Source organism: Haliotis rubra, unplaced genomic scaffold (assembly GCF_003918875.1).
Source record: "Haliotis rubra isolate DU_JTF1 unplaced genomic scaffold, ASM391887v1 Scf1605, whole genome shotgun sequence".
NCBI classification, from domain to species: domain Eukaryota; kingdom Metazoa; phylum Mollusca; class Gastropoda; order Lepetellida; family Haliotidae; genus Haliotis; species Haliotis rubra.
Window position 1 is genome coordinate 107,825 of NW_025765565.1, and position 27,869 is coordinate 135,693.

At 38.1% G+C, this 27,869-nt stretch overlaps 1 protein-coding gene across 1 annotated transcript; it reads right to left on the reverse strand.

Annotated features, from left to right (window-relative positions):
- Positions 1-2,044: 2,044 nt before the first annotated feature.
- LOC124271495 lies at positions 2,045-27,869 on the reverse strand. Its single transcript, XM_046706648.1, has 3 exons — positions 27,517-27,869; positions 3,783-3,965; positions 2,045-2,061 (listed from the first exon to the last, which is right to left on the reverse strand). The coding sequence occupies exons 1-3, from the start codon at positions 27,809-27,811 to the stop codon at positions 2,045-2,047; spliced, it is 495 nt and encodes a 164-aa protein (XP_046562604.1). The 5' UTR covers positions 27,812-27,869.

The following is a 27,869-nucleotide window of genomic DNA, read 5'->3' on the forward strand; positions in this document are numbered from 1 at the left end:
CCTGGTGAGGAAGACACCTTATACATCCTACACTTCAAAGACAACGTGTATAGGCGGGTGTCGTTATCAGATTTTAAAGAGCCTGAATGGTTACTCAACTTAACCCTCACTGCACCTTATATCACCTTGAGACAAGATGGTACTGTCTCTCGAGCTTAAGAACAATGGCATAATTATAGGATCGTTCGTTCCGGAACCCAAAGGCCTACTTGTAGATGGAGTGCTATATCCAGAAGGTAATATATATATCGCACCAATACCAGACCACTCGGGTAACATGTTAACTTCCAGGGAGAAGGTGAAGACAGAGATCAAATTACTTGATCACCAAGAGGTCTTTAGAAATGTCGCGGAAAACTACACATTCATCATAGACGTCTATCTCGGAGATAACCCGGCGCCTGGGAAGTATATTTACATTATGGCTGATATGGTCATAAACTGGGAAGCCAGGTGTAATAGCAAACGTTGCCGTATTACTAAGGTATCAGGAAACAGACCTGTAGCAAGCCTTGATGGAGTTCGTCTCCTTAATGGAAGTAGAGTTAAGACCCCGTTTTTTTACGTGCACATTAATCTAAGTTATATCAGCTTTAAGTACATTAGCCGAAGGTTAACTGATACTCAATTAAAATATCTTTTGTAATATATATTATAGGATGGGGCTGTACCCAGTCGTAGAGGAAGTAGCGAAGACCCTGGAAACCGTAGACGGGTTCCGCTTGAGACAGTTATGTGATGTAAAACGCCAACTAGAGCAAGACCGCGACACGCGGAAAGCACTATGTAAAAAGTACCATAGAGCTTTCAATATCGTGGACGGGGCTGACGCTGCCCTTATGGTAACCAGCATGGGGCTAGGAGCGGCAGGTGTTGGGTTGTTAGCTACCATCGTGGCTGCACCTATAGTGCTAGGTATTGAAATAACAGCTGGGGTGGCAGGGGTGTTAGGGTTGGTGCTTAAGTTGGCATCACGTAGACTGCATCGTAAGGCATTGAAACACGACGAGATCAGGGTTCTGGCTGAAGCAAAGCTGAACACAGTAAGTGAGCGTATTTCTACGGCACTCACTGACAGTAAGATCTCAGAGGAGGAGTTTAGTTCAATCCTCTCTGAACTCACAAAATATAACAAAATGAAACAAGAGATTCGATCCAAGTCTCGTAAGTCTACTATCAGCGAGGACGAGAAAAAAAAGTACATAGAACAAGGGGTGAAAAAAGCCCGGCAAGCCTTTATTACAAACACCAAAGAGATCATAGGCGATTCACATTAAACTGTTTCATCGAGGGTAAAGCATGGCATAGTTAGGCGGCCAGCCAGTATTGGATGGGGCAATACCGTTACTTCCCCATGCCCCCGGTAGCGCGGCTAGGAGGTGCGTTCGCATCCCCCAACTTTTGTAGTAGGGGTAATGGTAGCAAGAGCTAAGGGTCCGACCAAAGCCTTACTTGTGAAATAAGGCTTTGCAGAGGCTTTGGTTGAAAGTGATCCAGAACCGCTATCGGCCCAAACTTTTTCATAGTAGGGGAAATGGTAGCAAGAGCTAAGGGCCCGACAAAAGCCTTATTTACCAAATAAGGCTTTGCAGAGGCTTTGTTGAAAGTGATCCAGAACCCCCATTGTATATACTACTATTAGCTTCTACTGTCATGTGTTTTATTCACTGTTAGAGGCTACTGTCATGTGTTTCATTCACCATTAGAGGCTACTGTCATGTATTTCATTCACTATTAGAGTCTACTGTCATGTGTTTCATTCACCATTAGAGTCTTCTGTCATGTGTTTCATTCACCATTAGAGGCTACTGTCATGTGTTTTATTCACTATTAGCGTCTACTGTCATGTGTTTCATTCATCATTAGAGTCTACTGTCATGTGTTTTATTCACTATTAGCGTCTACTGTCATGTGTTTCATTCACTATTAGAGTCTAATGTCATGTGTTTCATTCACCATTAGAGGCTACTGTCATGTGTTTTATTCACTATTAGAGTCTACTGTCATGTGTTTCATTCATCATTAGAGGCTACTGGCATGTGTTTCATTCATCATTAGAGGCTACAGTCATGTGTTTCATTCACTATTAGAGTCTACTGTTATGTGTTTCATACACCATTAGAGTATACTGTCATGTGTTTCATTCACTATTAGAGTCTACTGTCATGTGTCATATTTCTATCGCTTCGATTGGATTGAAATTGAGCTACAGTCCTACCATTTCCACAATACTGTCATGTGTTGGACCGACTATTATACTTTACTGCCTTGCGTTCAATTCGCTCTAATATTACGTGTAGCATTTAGTTTGTCTGTTACACTTTACTGTTATGTGTAGGATACTTCAGAGGTGGTTGCACATGGGTTATAATCTGCGTGCTTACCTCTGCCGCACAGACCTGTCTTACACTATTGGTGGCAATCTGTGCGTGCTTAATCCCACGATTCAGAAGCTGGTCGAGTGTAGTAGCTAAGTCGACACAGAAACTGTTTGTCAGCAATATTTTCACTGTGTTCCACGGGAGATATTGCTTGTGTGAGATCATACGATATCTCCCAGGAGATATCGTTTTGACAGAAGATTTTGTACAATGCCCTGACAATGCTATGACGTCATGAACTTGATGACGTCACAATGCTATAAAACATCGCAGCACTGCAAGTCTAATGGCAGAATCGTGTTCAGAGATGTATATTTTTCATTGAAAACTAATGAAGAGTGATTTTGGATGATAAATAGAATCTCATCCTCGTGTCTTCTGATATCAAATATATCAACACTCGTTGATAAAACATGGTGATAGATTTGATATCAAAAGACATTCGGGTCTCTCTCTCTCTCTCTCTCTCTCTCTCTCTCTCTCTCTCTCTCTCTCTCTCTCTCCTCTGTCTCTCTCTCTCTCTCTCTCTATCTCTCTCTCTATCTCTCTATCCCTCAGTATATACTTACGGAAACGAATAAGGGAAAACATGAAAATTCAAGTGTTCCTTTAAATTCTTCCAGATTTTCACCCTCAGTACAATATGAAGCATGGCAAGAGATATTATGGAGATAGTATGTCCTACTAGGAGATATTAAGGACTACGAAGGAGATAGTATATTAATAACTCCTACCGCGGCCCTACTACACTTTCGAAGATTCTTGCACTATTATCTCGATAGAATGATTGCAACCAAGTGACAAGCAGAAGATTAACATTTACGACAGGTGAGACCAGGTGGAGAGTTAAAAAAACAACGGAACGACTCAATTGCAAAAACAAGCTGGCTGGGTGCTAGTTGAATAGTTAATGCTCCAAGTGTAATACATAATAGCTACGATATTCAGTGAGGGAGACAGTGTGCGGGATTCAGACAGTCGCTCCATGCAATAAAGAAGACGTTTCTATGCCTGAAAGTCGTATGCTTCGTTATTGACTCTCCTAGAGTGCCAATCAAACAGTTGAGAATATAGCCATCGCAATTCGCCATATTACATTTATATCACTTCGTTTATGGTTGTCGTTCACATCAATTTTTAATATACTGGACAAAAATAGTAAGGGATATGTGAACATTTTGAATTTATGAATAATGATCTATTCATTCATTGATACACTGATGACATATCAATCATTAAAATACCAATATCCCTAACTTATTTTGTCCAGTATATATCCTTTATATAACCACCATCGGTAGTAAATGCTGTTTGAGGTAAATCCAATTATATAATATATATATAGATCCAAGAGAGGTGCATCAACAGTATTATAACATGCAATTAATATAAATCCATAACCTTTTTGATTCAGATAGATCACCGCTGCTTGAAGTTTCTGCGTTGTTTCAAGTTGGGCAGGACGGGCATCTACGAACATTTCGGAGCATCTGTTGGCGCTGAAGGTACGGTTAGGATTCGTATCTAGATTCAGACACAGGTTGGCTTCTTTGTCATGATGAAAGTCAGGTGGACACGATTTGGCTGAAATATATTAATTATATGTAATTTTGGATCTTGATATATTTAACTTTTAAGGGTTAGAATAATAGCACAAGAAGTGCTGCGGATAGCCTTAAACATGACAAATTAAAGTATTTTCTGCCTGGGATTTCTCTTCCACCAAGTATAATGGTTCCTAGTATGGTGATCTACCTTCAGTTGTCCTTCGATGACTGATTATTTAGCAACTTTAATTCATTGTTTATGTAAAACATTTCTCGTCACTATATGGCTGAAATATTGCCGAGGTGACGTTAAATTCTAACCCATTCACTCACTGCACCAAGTATATTTTCTTCAAGACGGATTCAGATCACTCCCTATGTCAACCATGTTGATGGTTTCATTTACGATGCACTATAGTAAAGTACGACTGAATATACCTTGTTTGGTATTGATGTTTATCTAAATCGTGAACGTAAAGAAATGAGTGTATGCCAGCACAGAGTGCCGTTGCAATACCATCAAATACGTGTGTCAGATACATTTCATGTACTTAGAATAAGATAATCTGTCAATAAATGATAGATGCAATACGTAGTAAGTCTTGATATATTTGTAACATATACTGACCAACATTAGAAACGCACCACACTAAAATGCATCGACAATGCTCAGATATCATGGGTACATTTCAGCCTGACGGGATTGTCTCGTATTATATGGATGGTGCGTTTCTAATGTTATTCAGTATATATATCTTCAGTAAATGTTCAATTGTGATCATAAATCGTTCAGGAAAATAATTGCTTTTCTAATTATGTAATTAGGAACATGTCATAGGAACGTTTGAGGTAGGTTATCTCTGAGAGTCAAGGAAACGCAAACGCAAACGCAAAGAAACAAAATAAGAAACAGATCAACAACAAAGAACATGTACAGAGATAATCCAAACAAAAGTGCCACTAACCATATTTCAAGGATAACGCGTAATGTAACTAGAACATTGTTACAAGCGGCGTTAACTCCAACTACCGGCTGACGAAGAATACGTAGTAAAATAACATAGCAACAGCATTTACAAGGTCTTTCTAATAATATATAATTTAAAAAATTGCTTATATTCATTTAATATATTTTGGCCATTTGGTCATTACCTGTTGATTTAAAAAAATATTTGCATAATTTTTTAGAAATAGCAAAATACGTTTCCGCATCCTATTAGGGGTGAACGTATATATTTTTGAAGACAAGTGACACTTTCCTTGTAAATTTATATAAACTCATTCTCTATAGAAATATACATTATTACAAATTCAATTTCAGCCAGTTCGTGGTAAATTTTATCAAGTCATTCATGCATTAAAGGAGAATACGAACGAAAACAAAAAACTTTTGATATGTTCGTTTTAAAGGATAACCTACAATTCACCTTCCATGATTAGAATTGAGCAAAAGGTTTGTTTTTACATGCTCGTATTTCCGCCTATTACGGAAACGCCCGACAGTTAATGAGCCGAGGGGGTATCACGTGACATGACGTCATATGTGCCTGTTGCTGATGGCTTCCTCTTTGATTTTACCTCACAACTTAACAGTGACCATGGATTCTGAAGCAGTAAAAGATGTTCCTGATGTCTGTTTTTGAAATGGATGTTAGACCGTAGACATCTTGCCAGACAATCTTCCAGTTGTTATAGGGACTAATTCAGGACAGCCATCGTCCAAATATTTAAAAAGTAAAAAACTATGTACACAAGACATGTGAGACGTTATTGTAATTATTTATATGATGCTAATCTGTATTCTATGTAATCCTTATCACTTCCCCTATTGTACATTGACTTGTCAGGCAATTAATTACTGTATATGACATTTATAACCTTTATGGGTCATCCCCCTTGGCCGTGTCTGCCATCACATCTACTGGTCAAGGAAGTGCTATAGTTTTTCTGTCTGTCCATTGGTGAGTCGTCGCCTGTCCATTGTTGTCAAAACTGTATATATACTTAGTGGGGCTCAAATCTAAATTGTGAAGGAGTACGAGTCCGGTATTCCGACTCTCTGTGTAGGGACGTCCACGAGCGGGATGATGATGCTCTTAGGAAACGCCCTGGGGTTGAGCAGGAACTCCGCTCACCTCATTTCTGTCTTGTACATTTGTTTGTCATGTAACTAAAGAAGCTTGAGCTCAACGTATTCCTTCGTCTTGTCAACGTATTGTATGTACACTTTATCTTAAGTATGAGCTAATTCCCCAGTCGATACGTATCCACGCGGTGACACAGTGAAGATGAAGAAGAAGAATCAAGCGAAACGGAGGCACCGCTTGGCGTCAAAAGAAATTTTATAATAGACAATATCGTTTAACAAGACTACTATTTGTGAGCAAAATGTAATACAGTTCAAACCAGCAAACCCAGCCCTATAAATTTTTGACCAGTCCCAAAGAAATTATTTTTTTTAAATGTAATTGCAGTTGCTTTGTGTCAAATGGGTGATTGTAGGGTCAGTCGGCGGAAAACAGAAATTATTTGCTTCAAAAATTACACTGGAATTGTTTTGTTGAAATATATTATGATCCTAGTTCTCATTAATAACGTTTCAAGTCTCCATACAAGATCCCAGCCTGGTCGAGGAGAGATAATATTTGCGACGCAGATAGGTTATTCCCCGAAAACTGGTGAATTATAAAATACTAGTTAGGACAATGTATGTTTCCCCAGTGTTTGGTTATGAAAATAGGTATGGTACTCAGTCATAGCCTTAGAATGACATCTTTTCAGCCAATGAGAATACAGAAAAACTTCCATGGCACACACTATTTACAAATAGCGAGTCTGATGCCGACGTAATTGGACAAAATGGAAAGCAATGGAAGCAACAAGTACTTCATGATTTGCCGTTGTATTCGGCAATGTTTCAGGTAGACTGCAGCATTTAGGGCCCCAAACTGAAAAAAAACAACGCTATAGCGAAACATTTTCAAGCTAATGTAAAATATCTCAATTATTTTGATAATATACTGAACATCATTGAAAACGCACCACCTGTATTAGTTTGGATTTCCAAGAGCATAAATGAGCAATCGGTGTAAATGTTACATACTTTTGTAGTCCAATGATTGGTAAAGAAAAGAAACACAGAACCAATCCAGCAAAATTGAAGTTTTAATTCAGCTGACTGTGAAAGAAAGATGGAGTCAAATTGGAAGTCAGTAACGTGTATGACAACCGTTAGCAGCAACACAAGCTGTGTAACGTCTCCTCATTGAACTGATAAGTCTCTGAATAATGTTTTGAGGCAGTGCATTCCACTCTTCTTGCAAGGCATTCTCAAGTTCCCCAAGGTTGTTGATCTGTGGGCGACGTGAGAGGCTTTGCCTGATAGAATCCCACAAATGTTCAATGGGAGACAAATGTGGTGACAATGCAGGCCATGGAAGTAGAGGAATGTTGTTGTTTGCCAGAAACTGTGTTGGAACACGTGCACTGTGCGTTCGAACATTGTCCTGCTGGAATGTGTGCAGATCTTGATGTTGGTTAAAGAAGGGAGCGACGTTGTTCTGAAGAATGGTGTCACGGTAGTAAAGGGCATTCATTCTGCCACGACAAACTACCAGAGCGGTTTTGTGATGATAACTGATCACTCCCCACACCATAATGCTGCTTCCACCCACCGATCTGTTTGCACAACAGATTCCTGATGGTAACGTTCTCCCCGTCGACGTCATACCCGTAGACGCCCGTCGGCATTTCGCAAGTGAAAACGTGACTCGTCGGAGAACACAACACCATGCCAACGTCGTAACAACCACAAACGATGCTGTTCAGCCCATCGTCGGCGTGCATGGCCATGTCAGGATGGGTCCAACATAAGGGCGTCGACACCGTAATCCTGCCGCCCGGAGACTGTGTCTGACGGTGGAAGCACTGATCAAACCACGTCGGCCTTGGACAGCCTTGGCGGTTCTGGCAGCCGGCAACGTACGATCCCGAATATGGCGCCGAACAATGTCTCGATCTTGCCGAGGGGTGGTAACACGGGATCTACGTTGGCGGTCCCTGGTGGTTCCTGTTTGTTGGTACCTTTTGGCAAGTCTTATGATGGTGGAATGATGGCAACCATCATCTGGCAATAATCCTGCTTGATGTGCCAACCTGCAACATGCCCAACTCCCGTTCTCGTTCCTCTGGTGACAATCTTGGCATTGCAAAATATAGTTTACTTGCAGAGGTACAGCTAAAATGAGAACGGTTTTTTGCCGGCGGTCATTTATACCCAGCATGTTTTACGCATGCAATTGTGCTTTTCTTGTGTGTTGTGCATGAAGTTTGTTGTTGTCATGTGATGTGTTCCATGATGTGTTCGGGCAATCCGTTCTTTACTGTACAGCATTATTTATTGTCTTTTGTGTTATTAACAACATTTCCAACGTTCATTTTCACTCTCAAAACAATCCTATTACCATATTTCAAAATTTACAGGTGGTGCGTTTTCAATGATGTTCAGTATATATCTCATGGGTAACAGTCGAACTGCCCCAGCTACAAAATGCCCCAGCAAATTTAGTGATTCATTCTAATTTGGTCAAATGTATTTAAAATGATTACATATATGCCGTCAATGCATAGTTTTTGTCATCTTTGATATTATGTTATTCATATAAAGGTTTTTAGGAAGTAATATTTCTTATATATGTTCCATTAGTAAACTCATAACTATGTATATACTTTTATATGAAGAACATGATATTAAAGCTGACAAAACTGTGCATTTATGGCCTATATTTAATCATTTTAAATATAGTGGGGAATTTTGACTACCCCCTTGGGCAATTTGACTAAATTTGCTGGGGCAATTTGAGGCGGGGAATCGACTGGCAATCGGACTTATGTTAAAAAGACCACTGACAGTAAGTTGAAATAGTGAATGATGGTGTATAAATGGACCTCGTGGGTACTTCTTCTTTCTTCAACCTAGCTTTGAGATTTTCATATCCCATGTGTGCATGTGTCTTTCATATGCGTCCTGCCTAAATCTGTCTCTTTACTTGGAAAACGGAAGAAATGGTGGCTCTTTCCATTGTTCGATGATTCCGTGCATCCCTGGCAAAGGAATACAATATCGTACCATTTACAAAATCGACAGAAACAACACGATCTGTATTACTGTAGCGCTTGTTCTTTGGCAATATAGCGGACGCTTGTCACATATGACGTCACGAGCGGAAAGGTCACGTGAGTTCCAGCGAAATATGCTTAATGGCCGAAGCTCCGATAACAGAAACTGTTTTCGCGATAAAAACATAATAAACCATATGTTTGAAATAGAATTGGGATACATGTTTCTGATGACCTTATCTTTCACCCAGCAAATTATTGCAATTGTCTAGTATTCTTCTTTTAAAATCAACCTGTCATGTTGTCAACAGTTAAGCTATCCCCCCTCACCACTGTCCTCGCCATTATTAGGTGGACTGATGAACATAGAAGCACCAGCAAAATCTCCTTCCTCAGTGATACTGACAACAGCATGTGCACTATATATTCTGCAAAGATTAATCAGTAACCATGGTCGTACCCCATGCAATTGTGTAGATCAATGCTCATGGATTGTCTAGTACAGACTCGATTATTTACAGACCGCCGCCATATAGTTGGACTATTGCTGAGTGCGGCTTAAACTAAACTCACTCACTCATTAATCATGTTGATTCCGAATAATTCTGTGTTCAAGTTGTTGATTTTAAAACTTTAGTACCATTCCGGTATCTGACAATAAGCATTTCGGACGACATTAAAACATGTTTGCATTTTATGGCGTTTAAACACTCAAAAACGGTGTTTCTTCAAATATGACTTAACACGTCACAACTTAATTCTGGACTCACAAAAGTCCAGAAACTCTCCGCACTGTGGACACTTTCTGACAAAATTGAGTGAGTGAGTGTAGTTTTACGCCGCACTCAGCAATATCCCAGCTATATGGCGGCTGACAATATTGAAGATGCAGTTGTTATGAATATACGCTAAGGAGGTTCGAAAGTTTTGTTTTCATAGTTTGTGATCCATCTCAAATCGCCTGTTCGATGCTTTAAACACTTGCAAATATTTTCCATGTATGCTTTTGCTCTGGTTATATCCCAAAACTTCCACATCCCAGTACTACCACACACTGTTAAAACAACAACTCCTCATCACCCCTTTTTAGGTAATAGGATAGCCCAGGGAGTACACTCAACTGAAAGAACAGGTTGTGATGTGACGCTATGGATTAAGATTGACAAGTGTGTATTTCAATCACCGGACGACGTCTTTATTGGATTTGTTTACATTCCACCACAAGGTTCCAAGTATCATAACAATGACAGTTTCTATAACCTCGAAAGTAAAGTTATATTTTTTAGTGTAGTTCTTTATTAGCAGATAGTAACAAGTTATTACCAAAGTATTGTTGTATATAACGTAGATGTATTTATGTAAATCTTTCAAAACTTAAATGATATTGCCTCGTATCAATGTTACATTATTCATGTATACCTGTACCATGTACCACTGAGAGTAGTTTTGGTGAGTAAATGAACTGAACTGAACAGATAATGATACATCGCCGTAACGGCCCTATCACAGCCGTGTTCTTCTACGCCAGACTCTTCAGGTGCATCAACACTAAGTGATTGTTTGTATTCAGGACTGATTAATGGATTAAACCATTACAGACTGAGGTAATCAGTATGCTAAAGTGTGTGCAGTCAACCAGAAATGTTGTTATAAGCTGTGGCGGTTTTGGGATGTGAAAGGATACCTTTTGCTCTCATAAGTTAGACATCCCATTTGTCAGACACGCCAATTATCAGACAACTTGGATCAATCAGGCGTGACTATGATTACAACCTTGTCTTACCCACTGACGTAATAGATCTATCCCATAGACTAGCGAGATGTTTTCACATTAGTGGTTAGTGGTATATTTTAAAACTAATAATTATTATGAGTTTGTTACTTTTTGTGCCCAAATACATTGATCAGAATACTAATGTTTATTGACTTCGGCTTCTCACAGTTTGTGTTCATAATGTTCACTCTGATCAAATCAGGAGCATGACTTCTCCCACTTTGTGTTCATAATGTTCACTTTGATCAAAACAGGATTATAGATTTCCCATGTAACTAATTGAGTTACTCCCAGAGGTACAGAGGTGGATACGACGGGCTGTTGGGCTACCTCTGCTCCCCCTATGAATAACTGACAAGAAACTTGAAACCAAGATCGAGTAAACAGTTAAAACATAAACTCAATGAAGCTGCAAGTCTGCACCTAAACAATTAAAAAAATCAAAACAACACAACTATTTAATAAGAATAAATAACCATCACTAAACTATCGATAGTCACACATACTATCGATGCATCGATAGTTTTTCAATTCTACCATCGATTAATTGCTATCGGGGACTCAACGATTGCAATCCATCGATAGTTTGATGTATCATTACAGCCCTATTAATTATATCGCTTAATATATTCTTATACACATATGGCTTAGTGTGCTGAATAAAATCATCTTTGGACTGCTAAACATCCTTGTTAAATTATCTTAATTAATGTTGTATATATGCTGGATATAAGTCATTATCCATAACTTTTGATCAGTCCATTACTTAATAAAGGTAACACTGCAGTGTACCTGAGTGCAACCAACCATAACTTTTGTTGTTTTAACGTGTCTGACAAATGGGACGTCTGACTGATCGGAGGACACCAGAGACTAAGTTGCATGCAGTATTTTTAATATTGCCCTTGTAGATTTCCATTATGATTTGCACACATTATGTTTTGCACAAAGTGTACATCACTATCTATGTAATTGTATTATTGCTATAGAGCGGCATTGATATGCATGTTTATGCTTGTTTGCCAATCCCGTCATGATTACTTGAAGAAACAAATGTTTAAAGTATACATTAAAATATTCATACTATTAATATGTAATCTTTATATTAGGCTATGGGGAATACACAATATATTCAAGATTGATTTTGCTTTTACTTTTTTATCTTGTTACAAATTGTCAACATTTTTGCTACAGCCGAAATGATTTACCTTGACTTTTTTCTGTACAGGTCCTCGGTTGTAGTCTCTAGGTATTTTAGAAATTATGTCGTTAAGACAGTTGAAACTATTGATCTGTATGCAGTCTTTCTGTGTGCATTTTCACGAGATCCATTCTCCCCTTTTACTCTTTTTCACTATGAACATATAACCATTTACACAAAGGTGTCTTCCACCACGTAAAGTAGGAAAAAAATTGAAGTCTAATTTTGCATTTGCCATAACTGGCAAATTTACTCACATCCTGGTACACGTGTCTTATTTCGTTTCCTGAGTGAGCTGAGTTAACACATTTTACATTTTGTAGTAAACTAGTGTCTTATTCCCTTAAAACAGCGCCGTCGTCACAACATCAAACATACAAGGTTTTTTACCTCGACCCAAAGGTCTAACTTAAGGGACTACCCAGTAGACATCACTTGCTTGATAACGGTTTTAGCAGCTACGCCAAAACGGGGTGTCCCCAGTTTGCCAGCAGGTATTGTTTAAAGGTTCCAGGTCAATGGACCATGCTAATCTCTTGAAACAACAGGTGATACACTTTTAGTTACCCCTGAGCTGGTGAACACAGTTCACCTTACCACTGAGCTGAGCTGGTGAGCACAGTTCCCCTGAACTGACACTAATACGAGTGAGTGATTAAATTAATGATTGATGTTATGCTTAAACTGAACACATCATTTACCTCGTTGACATATCAATCTGATAAAGTCAGAACAGAGCTACACAGATAAAACACTGATGCAGTTGTAGTCGGCTGTGTGAGACCTACGAAGAACACGTATCGCCAGCTTGAAGAACGGCTAGACCGCGAGGATAGACTGCTCCTAGATGGTGTGAAGACTCCACTTGTTTACGGTGTGTCTTACCTTGTCACAGTGTTACGAGAGTTTGTTTTTTGTAATTTGTATTAACATTGATTAGGTTATAGTTATTATGAGTCACAATGTTTAAATTTTGAGTGTTGGTTATGGGTCGCATTTCGTGTCATATATGTTCAACAGCAATAGTATTTTTAGCGGCAAGCCTTTTGAGATAGCGCTTCAGAGTTACCTGCCCTTGGCAATCTTATTTCCGGACTTGATCATGGTGGTAAGTAAACACAAGGCCGTTCCCGAAGATTCTGAGGAAATAATGATACAGCCACGCTTTGCTGGAAAGTACAAGAATCTGTGGCAGTATATATAAAGGCTGGCTGTTGTGTTGTGCGACAAGGACTGACACACGGACTAACACACGGAATTACACGGGACTTTCAATATCACGGGAGTTGCCTATCCTTGTCGTCCTTCGTCACCATCGTCGGACCCTGACACTTCCTGCCTGACTGCTCTCTTTGTAACCAAGCTCCATTTAGAACATGTGATCTCACTGTGGTTACCAATACTCTGGTGAGTTAATATTTCATATATGTGACCCATAACTTAAGATTTGTGACTCAATTGCATTGTACTAGAAATCTGTATTGTGATACATGTAGCTTGCTCATTGTTTGCTCAATATATTATTGAATATTTTAGACTTGTCTGTGTTATATTTTGCTGGTTCAATGGGGATTCTTAAACCTTTGTCACGGCAATTAATTAACCGTAACAACAGTGTCAGTTTTATGGACAGCCTAAATACCCTGGACGCCGCTTACATTATAATAAAGAAGTTGTATATAGAACGTTCTCCGTTGTTCGAATTATCATGGTCTCAACAGATATTGCATTGTCATACGAATTCATGAGAGATTTTCAAGTTGATATGTTGTCATCAACGTGTTTATTTAGCTGGTTTCCTCCTCATTTTCAATTTCATCATTCTGAGTTTCACCTCAGTTGAGTAGTTCAGTGTAGCTCGCAAAGACGAGGCCATGGAGCGGAACGATGACGTTTAGTGTATCTCCGTGTTCAGTTATATAATTTCTGCAAAGCGCCTGCGACAATTTGCGCCGAAAAAGCCGTTGTGTCCCATCCGTTGGTCTTGTGTATTGGATATAAACAGCCGCAACATTCAAGTGTATATTGCTTTCTATATACAATCCATGGATCACACTAGGCTAGGTGTGAGATGTACAGGTGCTCGTGAGGGTGTTTTTTTTAAAAAAAACGCGCATAACGCGCAGCCAAATATCGCACATTCTAAGGAAATCTCGAATTGATTGTTTTATAAGGTGCCGAGCTGACCAATTGGAATTCTCTTTGGGGTTACTCACTCTATCAGGTCCAAGATTTTTGTTATGTGTATAAACGTGCTTTGTCATGTGAAATTAGGGTGTAAATATATTGTTGTTTACATTGGTGATGCATTGCAAAACCTTATACACCAAGATATGCACTTGAATAATCTTGAATTTCAACCTTTTATAAATTTCTCTTTTGTGCATTAACTTATTTGTCATGCCAAATTGGTGTGTATATATGTGTGATTGAACAACCCTGTTTACTGAGACAGGAATGGGAACTTTGACCTTTCTCAAGACGTGCACATATTAGTCTGTAAAAGACATTGACATTTATGTGCATATGCTCTTGAAAACCTTGTTTGGCACGATGAGCCTTCCAGTTTAGCTGTTGTGTGCATGTTCATATTGTATTTCAATTTTCAACATATGGTTTAAACACATTTATATTCTCAGAGAATCTGGTTTGGTAAACAAGCAAAACATTGCTTTTATTAATACCTCACCAGTACATACATAATATAACAGAATACACAAGAACTGGATAAACAGAAACGACAAATTAATTTCTACCATAACAGTTACTAGTAGCAAACTGTCGCTGACGCCTTTGGCTAGGTGGATAAAACTGGACGTTTAAATCCCTGTATACCCGCATCTCAATAGTACACAGAATTTATCTTAACGAATGTTTAAAGACAGACAGACAGACATAGTTTATTCAAGGGTCCTATGTGTGTAAACAAGATATAAAATACATATACAATAAACACATACTGTTTTACATACATCCAGCCTTAACAGGCTTATGAGACACTGTTATCACTGGGGTCAAAATATACATCATAGAGATATTTTTATAAAACCATATATTTATATAACCTTAGGTAAAATATCTTAAATCTCTCTTCATGCAAATATAGCATCAAAACAAGCTGAAATTCAGTCATATATTTCACTAACATGGTACTGACTAGTCGATTTGAACCACTGCTTCACGGTTCACTGACTGCCGTGGATGCATGTTGTTGTTTTCCACGGGGCGGAGTATAAATGATTTATTCTGCCTGATGACTTGTACTACATCACCCAAGCTGTGTACGACCGTGCACCCGGCATACATAGCAATTTGTTCAAGGTCACGTGAATTAATCAGAGATAGACATTCTTACATGAGGTAGGATAAATGCGCATTGCAGCTACATTTCATTATTTGTGTACAAGTATTGGTCTAGAAAAAATTATCAATTCGTTTAGTCTTGAAGATGTATTGATGCAGGGACTCCATTATGTTCTTGTTGACATTGTTGGTAGCTGGAGGTATTCCATTTTTTCACAGTTTGTAGTGAGTGAGCGAGTGAGTTTAGTTTTACGCCGCACTCAGCAATATTCCAGCTGTATGGCGGCGGTCTGTAAATAATCGAGTCAGGACCAGACAATCCAGTGTTCAACAGCATGAGCATCGATCTGCGCTATTGGGAACCGATGACATGTGTCAACCAAGTCAGCGAGCCTGACCACCCGATCCCGTTAGTCGCCTCTTACGGTAAACATGGGTTACTGAAGACCAATTCAAACCCAGACCTTCACGGGTTTCACGGTTTGGGGGCTGAACAGACTGTGTAAAAGTATTGTCTTCTTGAGAGGGTACGTAAGTCTCAAAACATTTGAGGTAAATTTAGATACACCAGGCTTATAATAGAAGGATACTTGTGTTTTTAAGTGATGGCTAAATTTGTGCACAATCGCCAACCTATGAAGTAAGTCCTTCTAGGGTTCTCGCAGGTAGCAAAAGTACCGTAAGTCCTCATAGTGATCTACATTCAGTTGCTGTCTGTCTATAACCTGTTTTCATTTTGTGTATTGTCCAAATAGTGCTAGTATATACACATTAAATGCTAGGTTTAAATCTGATTGATATTCTGGATATTTTACTGTCCCTTGACGAGAGGTTATATACTATACATTTATCCTCATCAATGTATAATTGGTTCAAGTCAAAATATGGCTGAAATATTGCCGATGTGACGATATATATAAACTCACTCACACTTAAATCGTTTTCATCAGTGATTTGTTTTCATTTCATTTGTTTTGAAAGGATAAAATGAAGCAAATCGCATTCTGTTTTCATAAATAGTAGAAATAATTATATAAGTGTTTTTGTGAGATTAAGTTAGCTTGCCAGTGGGTCAAACTGTTTCGCCCATTTATTGATGAATTTTGAGTAAAAGTAAATATTTAAGCCCATGGCCAATATATTTGTTATAGAGCTCTAAATTAGCCGACTTAAGTTAAAAGTTTGAATCATGATACTTTCAAACGTACTTTCATTCATTTGCTACCTTCAAAACATGAAAACAACATGTATTTTGAGCAAATGTAAAGATTCTCGCTCATGGGCCAAATGCTTTTTCGCCCATGGGCGAGAATGTTAAATCACACTCTAAATTACTCGCAATACGTCCAAACAATATAATTTTTTGTCATGATACTTAAAATATACACTCATTCATTTACAACCTTCAAAACATGGAAAAACATGTATTTTGAGTAAAAGAAAATATTCTCGTCCATGAGCCCAAATATTTTCCACCGATGTGCGAGATTTTGTAATATCGCTCTTAATTAGCGGAATTAAGTCAACATGAGTTGAAATTTGTGTCACGATGCTTATAAACATACTTTCATTCATTTACAACCTCAAAACATGAAAAATCATGTGTTTTGAGTAAAAGTAAATATTCTCGCCCATTGGCCAACATATTTTTCACCCATGGGCGAGATTTATCAATATCGCTCTAAATTAGCCAAATAAAGTCGAAATGAGTTGCATTTTGTTTCATGATACTCATAAGTATACACTCATTCATTTACAACCTCGAAAACATGGAAAAGCATGTATTTTGAGTAAAAGTAATTAATTCTCGCCCATTGGCCAACATATTTTTCGCCCATGGGCGAGATTTTTCAATATCGCTCTAAATTAGCCAAATTAAGTCAACATGAGTTGAAATTTGGGTCATGATGCTTATAACCATACACTCATTCATGTACAACCTCCAAAACAAAAATGTTGTGCGAAATTAAACATTCTCGCCCATGGGCGATCGAGTTTACATTTTGAGTTTGCGGGGGGGGGAATCCTTTCTTTCATCCTTAGGGTATATTCATAACAACTGCATCTTTAATTTTGTCTAATCCCTTGTCAGAAAGTGTCCACAGTGCAGAGAGTCCAGAATTAAATTGTGACGTGTTACTTGGTATCTGTATATGAAAACCCTGGGGACTTTAAATGCTATGTACCCTTTTGGGATGCGGTTCAGAATCATTGAAAACTCATACATTTCAATAGTTCCTACATAAATAAGGTATTGTTCAAGTAAATGGGGGACATTCCTGGAGTTGTGCCCCCTTGCCCGTTGGGAGCGCTGCGGTAGTTACGGTCCATGAGTAGCTGTCACTTTGATACTGGCACATACGCCTACCTATTGGCCAAGCCTAAACTTAAATCGACATTAAACCTACTTTTTACTCTATGATTCTTATATTACGAATTACGGAAGCTGGAAGTTGCCGCGACTGAAGACTGATGTCAAAGCACAAAGAACTAGCATGTCTTGAACGGTACTGCAGTTATTGTAATATTGCCGTTTCTCGGAATTTCTTATTGAGCAGTTGTTTTGTAAATTCGTCAAACCATTTACTCCCCATCATGTCTCATTACAGAGAGCATTAAGGGCGTCGTAATGGTTGTTAGAACATAGGTTTAGTGTACACACAAATTAGCGTTAAACAAATAACGTTAGCACTGACCTGATTACGCGGACAACATAAGTGCTTCAGTTTTCGTTCATGTAAACAACCTATTCTCATAGCCTATAACGCTTTGGGATGCAATGGAAAGAGGAAATGCTATGGCAACTGATCGTTTTCGAGAGGATTTGGAACATAAATATTTTTTATCGAATTATCGACTCGTTGACAGTGTGTTCAACAAAATATATTACATCCATTCACACAATAAATAAGCACACAACTTCCGGTTTATAGTTTCTACATACATATTTAGGGACCGTTCATAATTAATGGGGTGAGGGTTGGTGATGATTTTTATGGAGAAGCATGTACAATGTGAATGACCTCCCTACAATTCATGCACAAAGTAAGTGACACCCCTTGTGCATATGCCCTATTCAAAATCAATTCCCCCCCTCCATAATTTCAAGCATTATCATTTGTATGTACAAATTTGCTTCCTCCCTAGTACATGTGTACAAAAATGATGACCTCTACCTTTCCAGAACAAAATAGCTGACCCCACTTAAATTCATCAGTACCTCACACCCCACATCCCCCAAATATATTATAAACGGTCCCTTAGACCATTATTCAATCCCCCAAATGTACAGTAAATTGGCATATTGTTTGCACAATATATTTCTAAGTATCATTTGGGACCCCACCCCAGTCTGTACCATTTTTAAAGGTTGTCTCTTTTCTACACAAATAACAAGAATATTATTTGAAATTGTGTTTCAGGTGTTGTCAAATAATGTAACTAAGTATGAGTGAAATACTGAAATATTATAAACACACTGAACCATTACTGGAGGTCTGAACTATCTGATGCCAGAAGCAAGGGGGTATCGGGTTCATTGTCTTTTAAGTGGGAGCCTTTTAAATTTGAATACAATTATTTCATATTTGTTATTCCAGCATGTGTGAATGGTTTGCGAATTTTACATCAAGGCTCATCACAATTGTAATGGGCGCACAGTGTCAGTGAACACAGTGTGCATTTGGAATATTGAAACAAGGAATAATTTATCTTTTGAATGGTAGGATAAATGGTACAAATGAGATTCTACAATACTTAGGATTATTCTCATGTGTCAATTATCATCAACCAAAAATCAACAAAAGCTGGGTTGTCATTTCAGTTTTTATTGTTGAACGTATTATATTCTGCATGTATGGACATTCATAAATACAGTAAAAACCTTGATTAATATTTAAATCAGATGCATGTTGATGTTTTCCACACTGACAATCATACTGTCAATATTGCTGTACAGATAATTTAGGTGACATGCATATGGACCAAAAATGGAAGTACACCAGTGAAGTCAGAATATTTTGACAGTCCTGTGTAAATGAAAACTGCTGTAGCACTAAGCATAATAGTTAGTACTGGAAACACTGCATGTTAGTCTCTGTGTTGAAAAACAGTTACTTTCATATCTGGCCTCTGCCCAGTCTGGCTCAATATTCTTGCCATCAACATCATCATGGGTGATTGTTTCCTCCGAAGCGACCCAACTGATGTTACATTCAACATCACAAGTATCCACCAGCATTAAGTGGGTCAGCTGATACAGTCCAGGGAAAGAATTGGTCATACAGCATCGGTTTTCTCTGTTGCCTCAGAGGTGTTCATCCTGAAAAACATCAGTGGAGTATTACTATACTATACCTGCAAGTTATGAGAAAATGTATCATTATCAGATTTTAAGTTACTATTGTGGAGAAAGACATGTCACATATTGAACATATTCATTTGGATAAGTCAAAGGTGGAAAACATTATTCTTAACAAATGTTTCAACTATGGAGAAGCATAATTTAAATATGCTGACATTTTTTCCTCCTCTGAGTGGCATTTAGAAGCTTCTTTAATATAATATGAGCGACATTTTGATGTAGCTACAAACACTGTCATCAAGCAAGTACTAGTAACTCTCCTCGTTAATGTTTTTCTATGGGGAGAAATATCTATACACAGAAGTGTGTTCAACAAGTACACCAGACATTATTCAGACAAATTCATACCAAGAGTAAACAAACATTAACCTGTATCATGTGTATTCAGGAATCACCTGGGCCTCATCTTTAAGGACAAGGCATCTGTAGGGAGATGTAATATGATGCATTAAAGGGAAAAAGTCAATTGTGTATTAGCATTCTTAGTCAACTTTAATTCAACAATGAAGGGAGCAAACATGTTATGGTCTAACATAAACACATTAACATAATGATGCTAACTTTCCTGTTTAAAAGCAAGAAGCAAATGAACGTGAACCCACAGGTTCACATGAAAATATACTTGTGAAATGCCAATTAGCTTAACACACTGAAAATAATAAATTCGGGCTAACACTTCCATGCACGTTAACTAAATTTGGCAAGGACAATAACAATTAAAAACGTTTTCTTCAAACTGTAAAAGATAAAAAATACGTGGCACTTACCATAATTAGTTACAGTAATGAAATAGCTCTGTGAGAAGTGGAAATGGCACACGACGCTAAGAGTGAGACCTGCGAGAGCTGACAGCTACCTCGTCATGCTTTGGTTTCATTCGTCGCTACTTCCAATGATAGTCAACCACCATTTCAGCAATTTTTGACCTCTCGGACACGTCGAACCTCTATTGCAGCATCCCGAGGCACGGCAGCATGTCTCAGGCATCGTAATTGCTGCGCATTTGAAATCGACCGTGCAACAAACTTTGAGTGCGATCATTATACCGGAAGTACCCTTAGGACCGTAGTGATTGTCGCCATCTATTGTACTTTGTACACCACCCAACTGGGCCATGTGATTGATAATAATTCTGTCGATCACCACATGTATGCTGACGATATTCAGATGTCAGACTGTTTGAATCTTGATGATAGACAACCCATGGTTAAATTAGAATCATGCACCATCCAGATCGCATCCTGGATGTCAACAAACAAATTAAAATTGAATCAAGATAACACAGAAGCTATGTTTATTGGTACGGATGCAATGGTGACGAAAGTAGGTGTTACGCACCTGTCTGTGTGTCACGAAAGTATACCATTTGTACCTGTGGTTAAGAATCTGGGTGTCTTGATAGAGTCCACATTGAGTATGGATTGTCATATTCAAGAGCTATGTCGAAAATGCCATTTTTATTTAAGAAACATCGGCAAAGTAAGGCATATTATATCCCAGGAAGCTGCCGCTGCATTAGTTCGAACACTGATATTCTCACGCCTGGACTATTGCAATAGCCTACTGTGTGGTGTGTCACAAGACTCTGTTTCAAAGTTACAAAAAATACAAAATACTGCAGCCCGAATTGTGTGTCTTGCTCCAAAGTTTGCACATATACAGCCACTTCTACGATCCCTACACTGGCTGCCCGTCTCAGCTAGAATTGAGTTTAAAGTTCTTGTACTCGCATACCAGTGCCTCAACGCTATCGCGCCATCCTATTTGTGTGAACCAGTATAATCCAACCAGAACTCCCAGGTCCCAGTCCCAAATTCTGTGCCCAGATACAGACTAAAACGATTTGGATTCAGATCATTTGCCTACCAATCAGCTGTTCTATGGAATTCTCTGCCTGAAGATCTCAAAACAGCCCCAAGCCTGCACTCCTTCAAAACTCTCCTCAAAACGTTTTAATTTAAGAAGTACTTTGTCTAGACTCTCATCCAAATAACTTTACTTGTAGCGCCATAAGCATACCAGCTGGCGTGGAGATTGGCGCGTTACAAATTCACCCATTATTATTATTATCTATTGGCGAAGCGGTAAGGGGAGATAACTGAGGAATGTTCCCCTTTACCCCGAGGAGTATGTTTATATCCCAAACTTTGACAAGCCGCCATTTTGGTTTTGGACACATGTCGAAGCTTCCGACACCGATTCAAGAGGACTCCCAACCAACTACTACATACTTCCATACCTCTCTATCTCTCCAGCAGCTAAACAATACATATGAAAGAGTATTTGAAAGTATTTGTTTCGGGATAGCTCTGAAAGGTTAACGGGGATTAATGGGTTAAGGATAAGGTACCGATGTTATCAGTCCCGTTTCACACTGGCATGCTCGCCTGATTAAACAGAAGTAAAATGTTATATTTGTCCAAAGACTACGCATATTCATACTTGTACGTGTATAACTCTACTTTCTAGCTTGTTGAATGTCTCATTGCCAGAACTGCATTTCAAAGGCCTTTCTATCGAATTGTAGCATGCTCAGAGCTGTGCAACTCTCTTGCATGATGTGTTGTATCAGTAACACACGTCATCGTTGTGTCAGATAAACCCCCGTCAACAGTGCATCACATTATAGCTGTTCACTGCGTCATAATGACATTCATATTGGTTCTGTGTCGTTACAAAGAAGAAAACATTTTTAATATTTACAAATCAATATCTCACCATTCTGAATTCTTGCAATGCAACTGTTCACTTCGTCACTATCTAAGTAGCCACGGGATTTGCAAACGTATTGATCACACAGTATGGTGTTCCATTCTACGTCGAAAGGTTCTAATTTATGCAATACTTTCCTCTATTACATAAAGGGCCCGTTCAATATTAATTGTCATCAGGTTTTAGAAAGACCCTATGTTTCAGTTTTCACACGATGGACTTTTAGTTTGTTTCGTTTGAACATGACCCTCAATTTCACTATTTTATGAAAACATATTTACCTAACACGACATCTGTATACGACAGCAGATGGATGGATCAGAGACACTGCAATAATATGGGCAAGCACTCGTTGATCGATAGCGACAATGTCCGCTCAGAGGGTTCCGACTGGTTCTCCGAGTCTGTGTTGCCATCACAACCGCCCAAGGATGTCACTCTCATTATTAACTTCTTCTGTCCCAAAGGTTTTATCCGTTTCAAGTTTATGTTAGGGAACGTCGTGCATTATTTTTCAACTATAATGCTGCTGCAATTAACTAGCACTATCATACACATCCATTTTCATAATAATGCACACGTTTCGTGCGGTATGGGATGTCCAGTCTTATTATTTGGTTTAGTATTTGATACCATCATTATAAAAAGGAATACATTATAAAACAGCTATAGATAACACTCAATAGAAGTTAGTTCACTATACAAGGAACCAGCTGTATCACGGAAACCCTCTAGTTGCTGATGACTAGATTCTTTGATTTAAACACTGGTGGATATAATATTGTTATGATACTGACGTCCAATACCCAGTTGGACAATAACATTATATACCATCGAAGGCGCAGGCAAAACCACTCTCATTGAATAGTCATGTCTTACCATTTGTTAAAATATATGTTATATAATAGATTGTATCAATTTTCTTAAAGAATATGTTCAATATGTTTCACAGATCTACTTACCACACTGACCTTTTGGGGAAGACCTGGCATCGTCACTATTTGAGTGTGATTCGTGAGCACATGCTAAAGATAGTGGAAATCATACTGTCGACTTGGCATTTGTGGATGTGGTGAGGGTTTTGTCACATATATTTAAAAGATGGATCAATGTTTTCGAGGTGGACTCACAACAGCATTTCCGTTGTCCATATATACACTAAACGCCAAAAGAAACGTTACCCTCCTTCCTTAATGACGGAGGTACCTATCTTCACCTGGCGTTGTGATGCGTGGACGTCCACTTCTTGGTCTGTCTACGATGACCGCAGTCTGCCTGAAGCCCTGAATAAGTTTTATAACCGTGACACGGTGGTGCCCGAGGGCGTTGGTAACAACAGTGTACCTCGACCCCATTTGCACCATCCCAATGGCCCTTTCTTTCTCTTCAGCTGTTAATCATGTAGTCTCCTCTCTCTTCATACCCTATACATAATCCTTCTACATATGAAATGGATGCAAATACTTCTTTTTTTGCAAGCAAGATGTTAACAAAGATAATTTTAAAAGTTCCTAAACCTTTTTTCACAATATCAAAGACACGTTTTAAATGTTTTCACTAATGCAAATCAGCAGAACAGATTGAAATCGTACGAGTGATTATTTTACAATTTTACACACTGTAAAAAGTTGTTTCTTGCTTTAATAGTTGAAAAATGGTGACTTTAAATGGTTTATCTTTGTCCCAAAACAGAATGTTATTTCAACCTTTCTTTTGGACGTTTGAATCATCGTTATTGGTTTATGTCGGCATGGACGAAAATAGGACAATTTAACTCGTCTGAAAAAAATGCATTTCACCTAAATATGAATGCATTTGAGAAGATTTTTTCGTGATTTGCATAAAGCTGTGCTGTGAGCTTTCTTGTTAACTAATACGTTCTAAAATATCTTTGATAGTTTCTCAGTTATTCATAAAGGTAGGAGGGTAACATTTCTTTTGGCGTTTAGTGTATTTAAGAATGTTTCTTAACAGTAGTAATGGAAAGTAGCAGTACCTTCAGCAGTTCAGTGAGCTTGCGCCAAGGCGGCATGCAGTTCACGAATGGAAAATACTTAATTTATTTATAATCCTCATCATTATCAGAATCAAAATGAGTTCTCTTTCTTCTTGCTGTTCTTTTATGTTAGGAAATTGTTACGTGTACTGTCTGATGTAATTGTGTGTCTCCTTCGTTAAGATTGAAAACACTCGATTAATAACCTTTTCTTCTACCCTTAGCACAATATTCCAAACTTAAAGACATGAGTGGTCGTAAGTGTACTTCAGAAACCTAGTTTTGTCCAAATTGGCTTGTTCTGTTTAAATGTACCACTGAAGTGTTGAATAAGACGGATAAATGTAGTGAGCATGGAGTAAAAGAAAAATGAAAGGTTAGTATTACTTCAATAGCTTGGAGATTAATTTTTGTGTAATAAAATACTGATGTAAATCGAAGATACGTTATGCATACAGTATTCTGATAGTTCTAAATCCTTTAGAAATAGCTTGAGTGCATCTTATCATTTCAATGTCCTCTATAGTTCTCTAACAAGTAATATACATTCAGTTTGGTGGATTTCAACAAGCTGTATGACTCCCAAACAGATTTTGTCATACACATCCATGTCCTCAAGTGATCCGAACATATTAAATAAATTGATATGATTTTCTGATCCTTTATGGCTTTTGGATTCTGGCAAGGTTTAGTTCTGTTGGGTTTTTTTCAAAATTGTTTGAAGTGTGTTTGAGATTGGGGTGTTGAAATTGACTGAAATCATAATTATGGTGCTATTCATACAATGGTTCTGAGTGATTTTGGGTCGAAAGGGAAAAGGTGGAAATGTCGGTGCTCACCCACGTCAAATCTGTTCGGCAACTTTATTGACGAAGTATTGATTGTTGAAGTTGGTCTTTTTGTAAATAGCGATCCTGTTGCTTCCAATTCTTTGGTTTGGACGATTATTGCAGAATCCCCCAAAACGGATTTTGGTTGTTTGTTTTTTTGTGGAGAAAACAATTTTATTTTTTTCCGTATGATTGTCAATATTAGTTTCCTCATAAACTTCTGTTACTGTTACATGTTACAGACATAGCTCTATTTTGGCATTAGAAACCCCTATCAGGATTGGGGTGTATGCATCAACGAAGTATGTGTTTCATGGTTGACAAAGAACGCATCCCCGTCCTTCAAGATGAAAGAATGGGTAAACTGTGAATGCCCTATACTGCACATTCTTAAAACAACAACAACAAAAACAACAACAACAACAACATCACGATGCCTATTCTCGAAAGTTTCCCAGCTAAGACATATCCTAACTAGTTAGGACAGGAGTTAGGGCATCCTACCGTAAGGATAAGACCCATTCTCGAAACGATCCTATCCCTGTCCTAACATGAGCTACCGACCTAGCTAGGATAGTGAGCTCTTCAGTAGGTCAGATAGAAAAACATTCATTAAGTTAGGGATTCACCTAAATATTACCCATGATTCATTGCATAAAATAAACACATATATAAGGGCAACTACAATCTCGTTTCAAGATAAATGGTAAAACTAGAAATCGAAGTAAAAGCTTGAAAGCGGTGAAATTCAGCTTTTAGTGGGCTTAGTAGATCTAGAAGAAATTTTAATTAATTATAGTTATAATTAAAATTCACATCTTGTATCAAGAAAAATAGAGTGAATTAAGTACTTGAATAGATTTAAAATATTTAATGAGATTTGAGATTTTTTAATATCCGTTTGTTCGAAGTACCATACTTCCAGAAAAAAAAGTATTGCTATATGTTAATATATGTGATATTTTCATCACATTATAGTAGTTTTGAAGTTTTTGAAAATTCATTCACTTGACAAGGGGATAACATTTTTACTTCAGAGTTTGAAAGTCTGCCAAAAAAGCAATAAGATATGTGCAAAAATTATTTTCATTTTATTTGTTTGTTTTTTGGGTGAAAATCATGACTTGATCTCTCATTATGCGTCATCACACAAACTAAAATTCACCTAGAAATAAACAGGAGTTACTCCCCTACCAAGTTGGCCTTGACATTGACATTTCACGGCAATGTGACAGAAAAGAGCAATGTTTTGCTCAAAAAGGCCGAGAATAGGTAAGAATTGAACAAATCTCTTTTGTAGATCTAAACAATATGTGCATTGCAACAAGTGTGTATATTCATTACCGATAAATTGATAATATAAACACAAAAAACTCATGCAAACTGTGTGCTGTTTTAAATTCAAATGTAATTTAGGCGAGTTATTTAGTTTGACAACGTCAAAATTGGTGAACAAACAAGAACCACACCATGTTGACTTCCACTAAGATAGACTTAGGACAGGTCAGAACCTATCCTAGAATGTGTCCTAAGTTAGGATATCCTTGCGCTAAGATTCTTATCGAGAATAAGGTAGGACACCTATCCTAGACCCTAGGATCAAAGTTAGGATATCCGAGCGCTAGGATCGTTTCGAGAATAGGGGCCCTGTTCAACAGTTGGCACTGATATTGTTATCACTTATGATCGGTTAAATATCATACACCTTGTTGATGGTTTGTTTGCCAGCAATGATTAACCTACTGCCTTACAACTGGCTTACAATCAATGTAAGGGATCTTAGTGCGTGTTATTGTTTGTCTAGAGCTGCTTGTACTTATGCATCAGCTCTACCCTTATCATTTATTCCAATGTGGTTTGGAAGCCAACAGGTAATATCCTTATCAGCTAATGACATTTTACAGGCGCCGATCTGAAATCTCGCCTAGAATAAAACGAAACAAAATATACAAAAACAGTTGGTCAGACTTCCGATCATTTATCGCTACAAGCATGGCAAACTATCAGAAAATATACTACATGGGTTGTTCCCGGAATATTTAATACACTGTAAAGCTAAACAAAATAGCACTAGTAAAAATGGAACTTCAGTCGGTAAGACTAAGTAGCTGCATGGTACGTCCTCCTCCTTCATTATCTTATCGAACATGATAATGGTGCATGGAAATATGTTCTGATAAATGCAAAGTGGGATAATAGCTACACGAGTTTTAAATAGAGTAATGAAGGAAGAACAAGCCATCTGTCTGAGGGCATAATATATGTAATAATGTATGTAATACGTGGCTCACCCCCGCGCTTGGCGTATGCTCTGGCACCGTGGTTTGCGACTCCAGATGACGAAACAGATGACGAGTAGGTGTAGCACTGACCACCATGGAGCACGATGGCGACACACAGCTCGTCCTGTGAACAAACTGATCCACATTCCAGGAAACTTTGAGTCTGTCTGAAACTGGATGGGGTCTCTGCAGTTTGCAGGTTATCCAGAGAAGTTATTCTGTCATATAGATGGTACCGAACCTTTGTCGTCTTTACAATCAGAACTGGAGTAAATGACAGGAAAATAAGAGCTAATTTCATCATGTCATGTGTTGGAAAATAGGCTTCAGCAAATGTGCATGGATATGATTACACAAGAGCA

Bases quoted from the DNA above. Each gene is read 5' to 3' on its own strand.
- LOC124271495 (XM_046706648.1), bottom strand. From the start codon at position 27,811: ATGATGAAATTAGCTCTTATTTTCCTGTCATTTACTCCAGTTCTGATT. The intron at 3,966-27,516 runs GTGAGCCACGTA...AATATATTTCAG, and splicing joins AGCATACGCCAAGCGCGGGG to CCAAATCGTGTCCACCTGAC.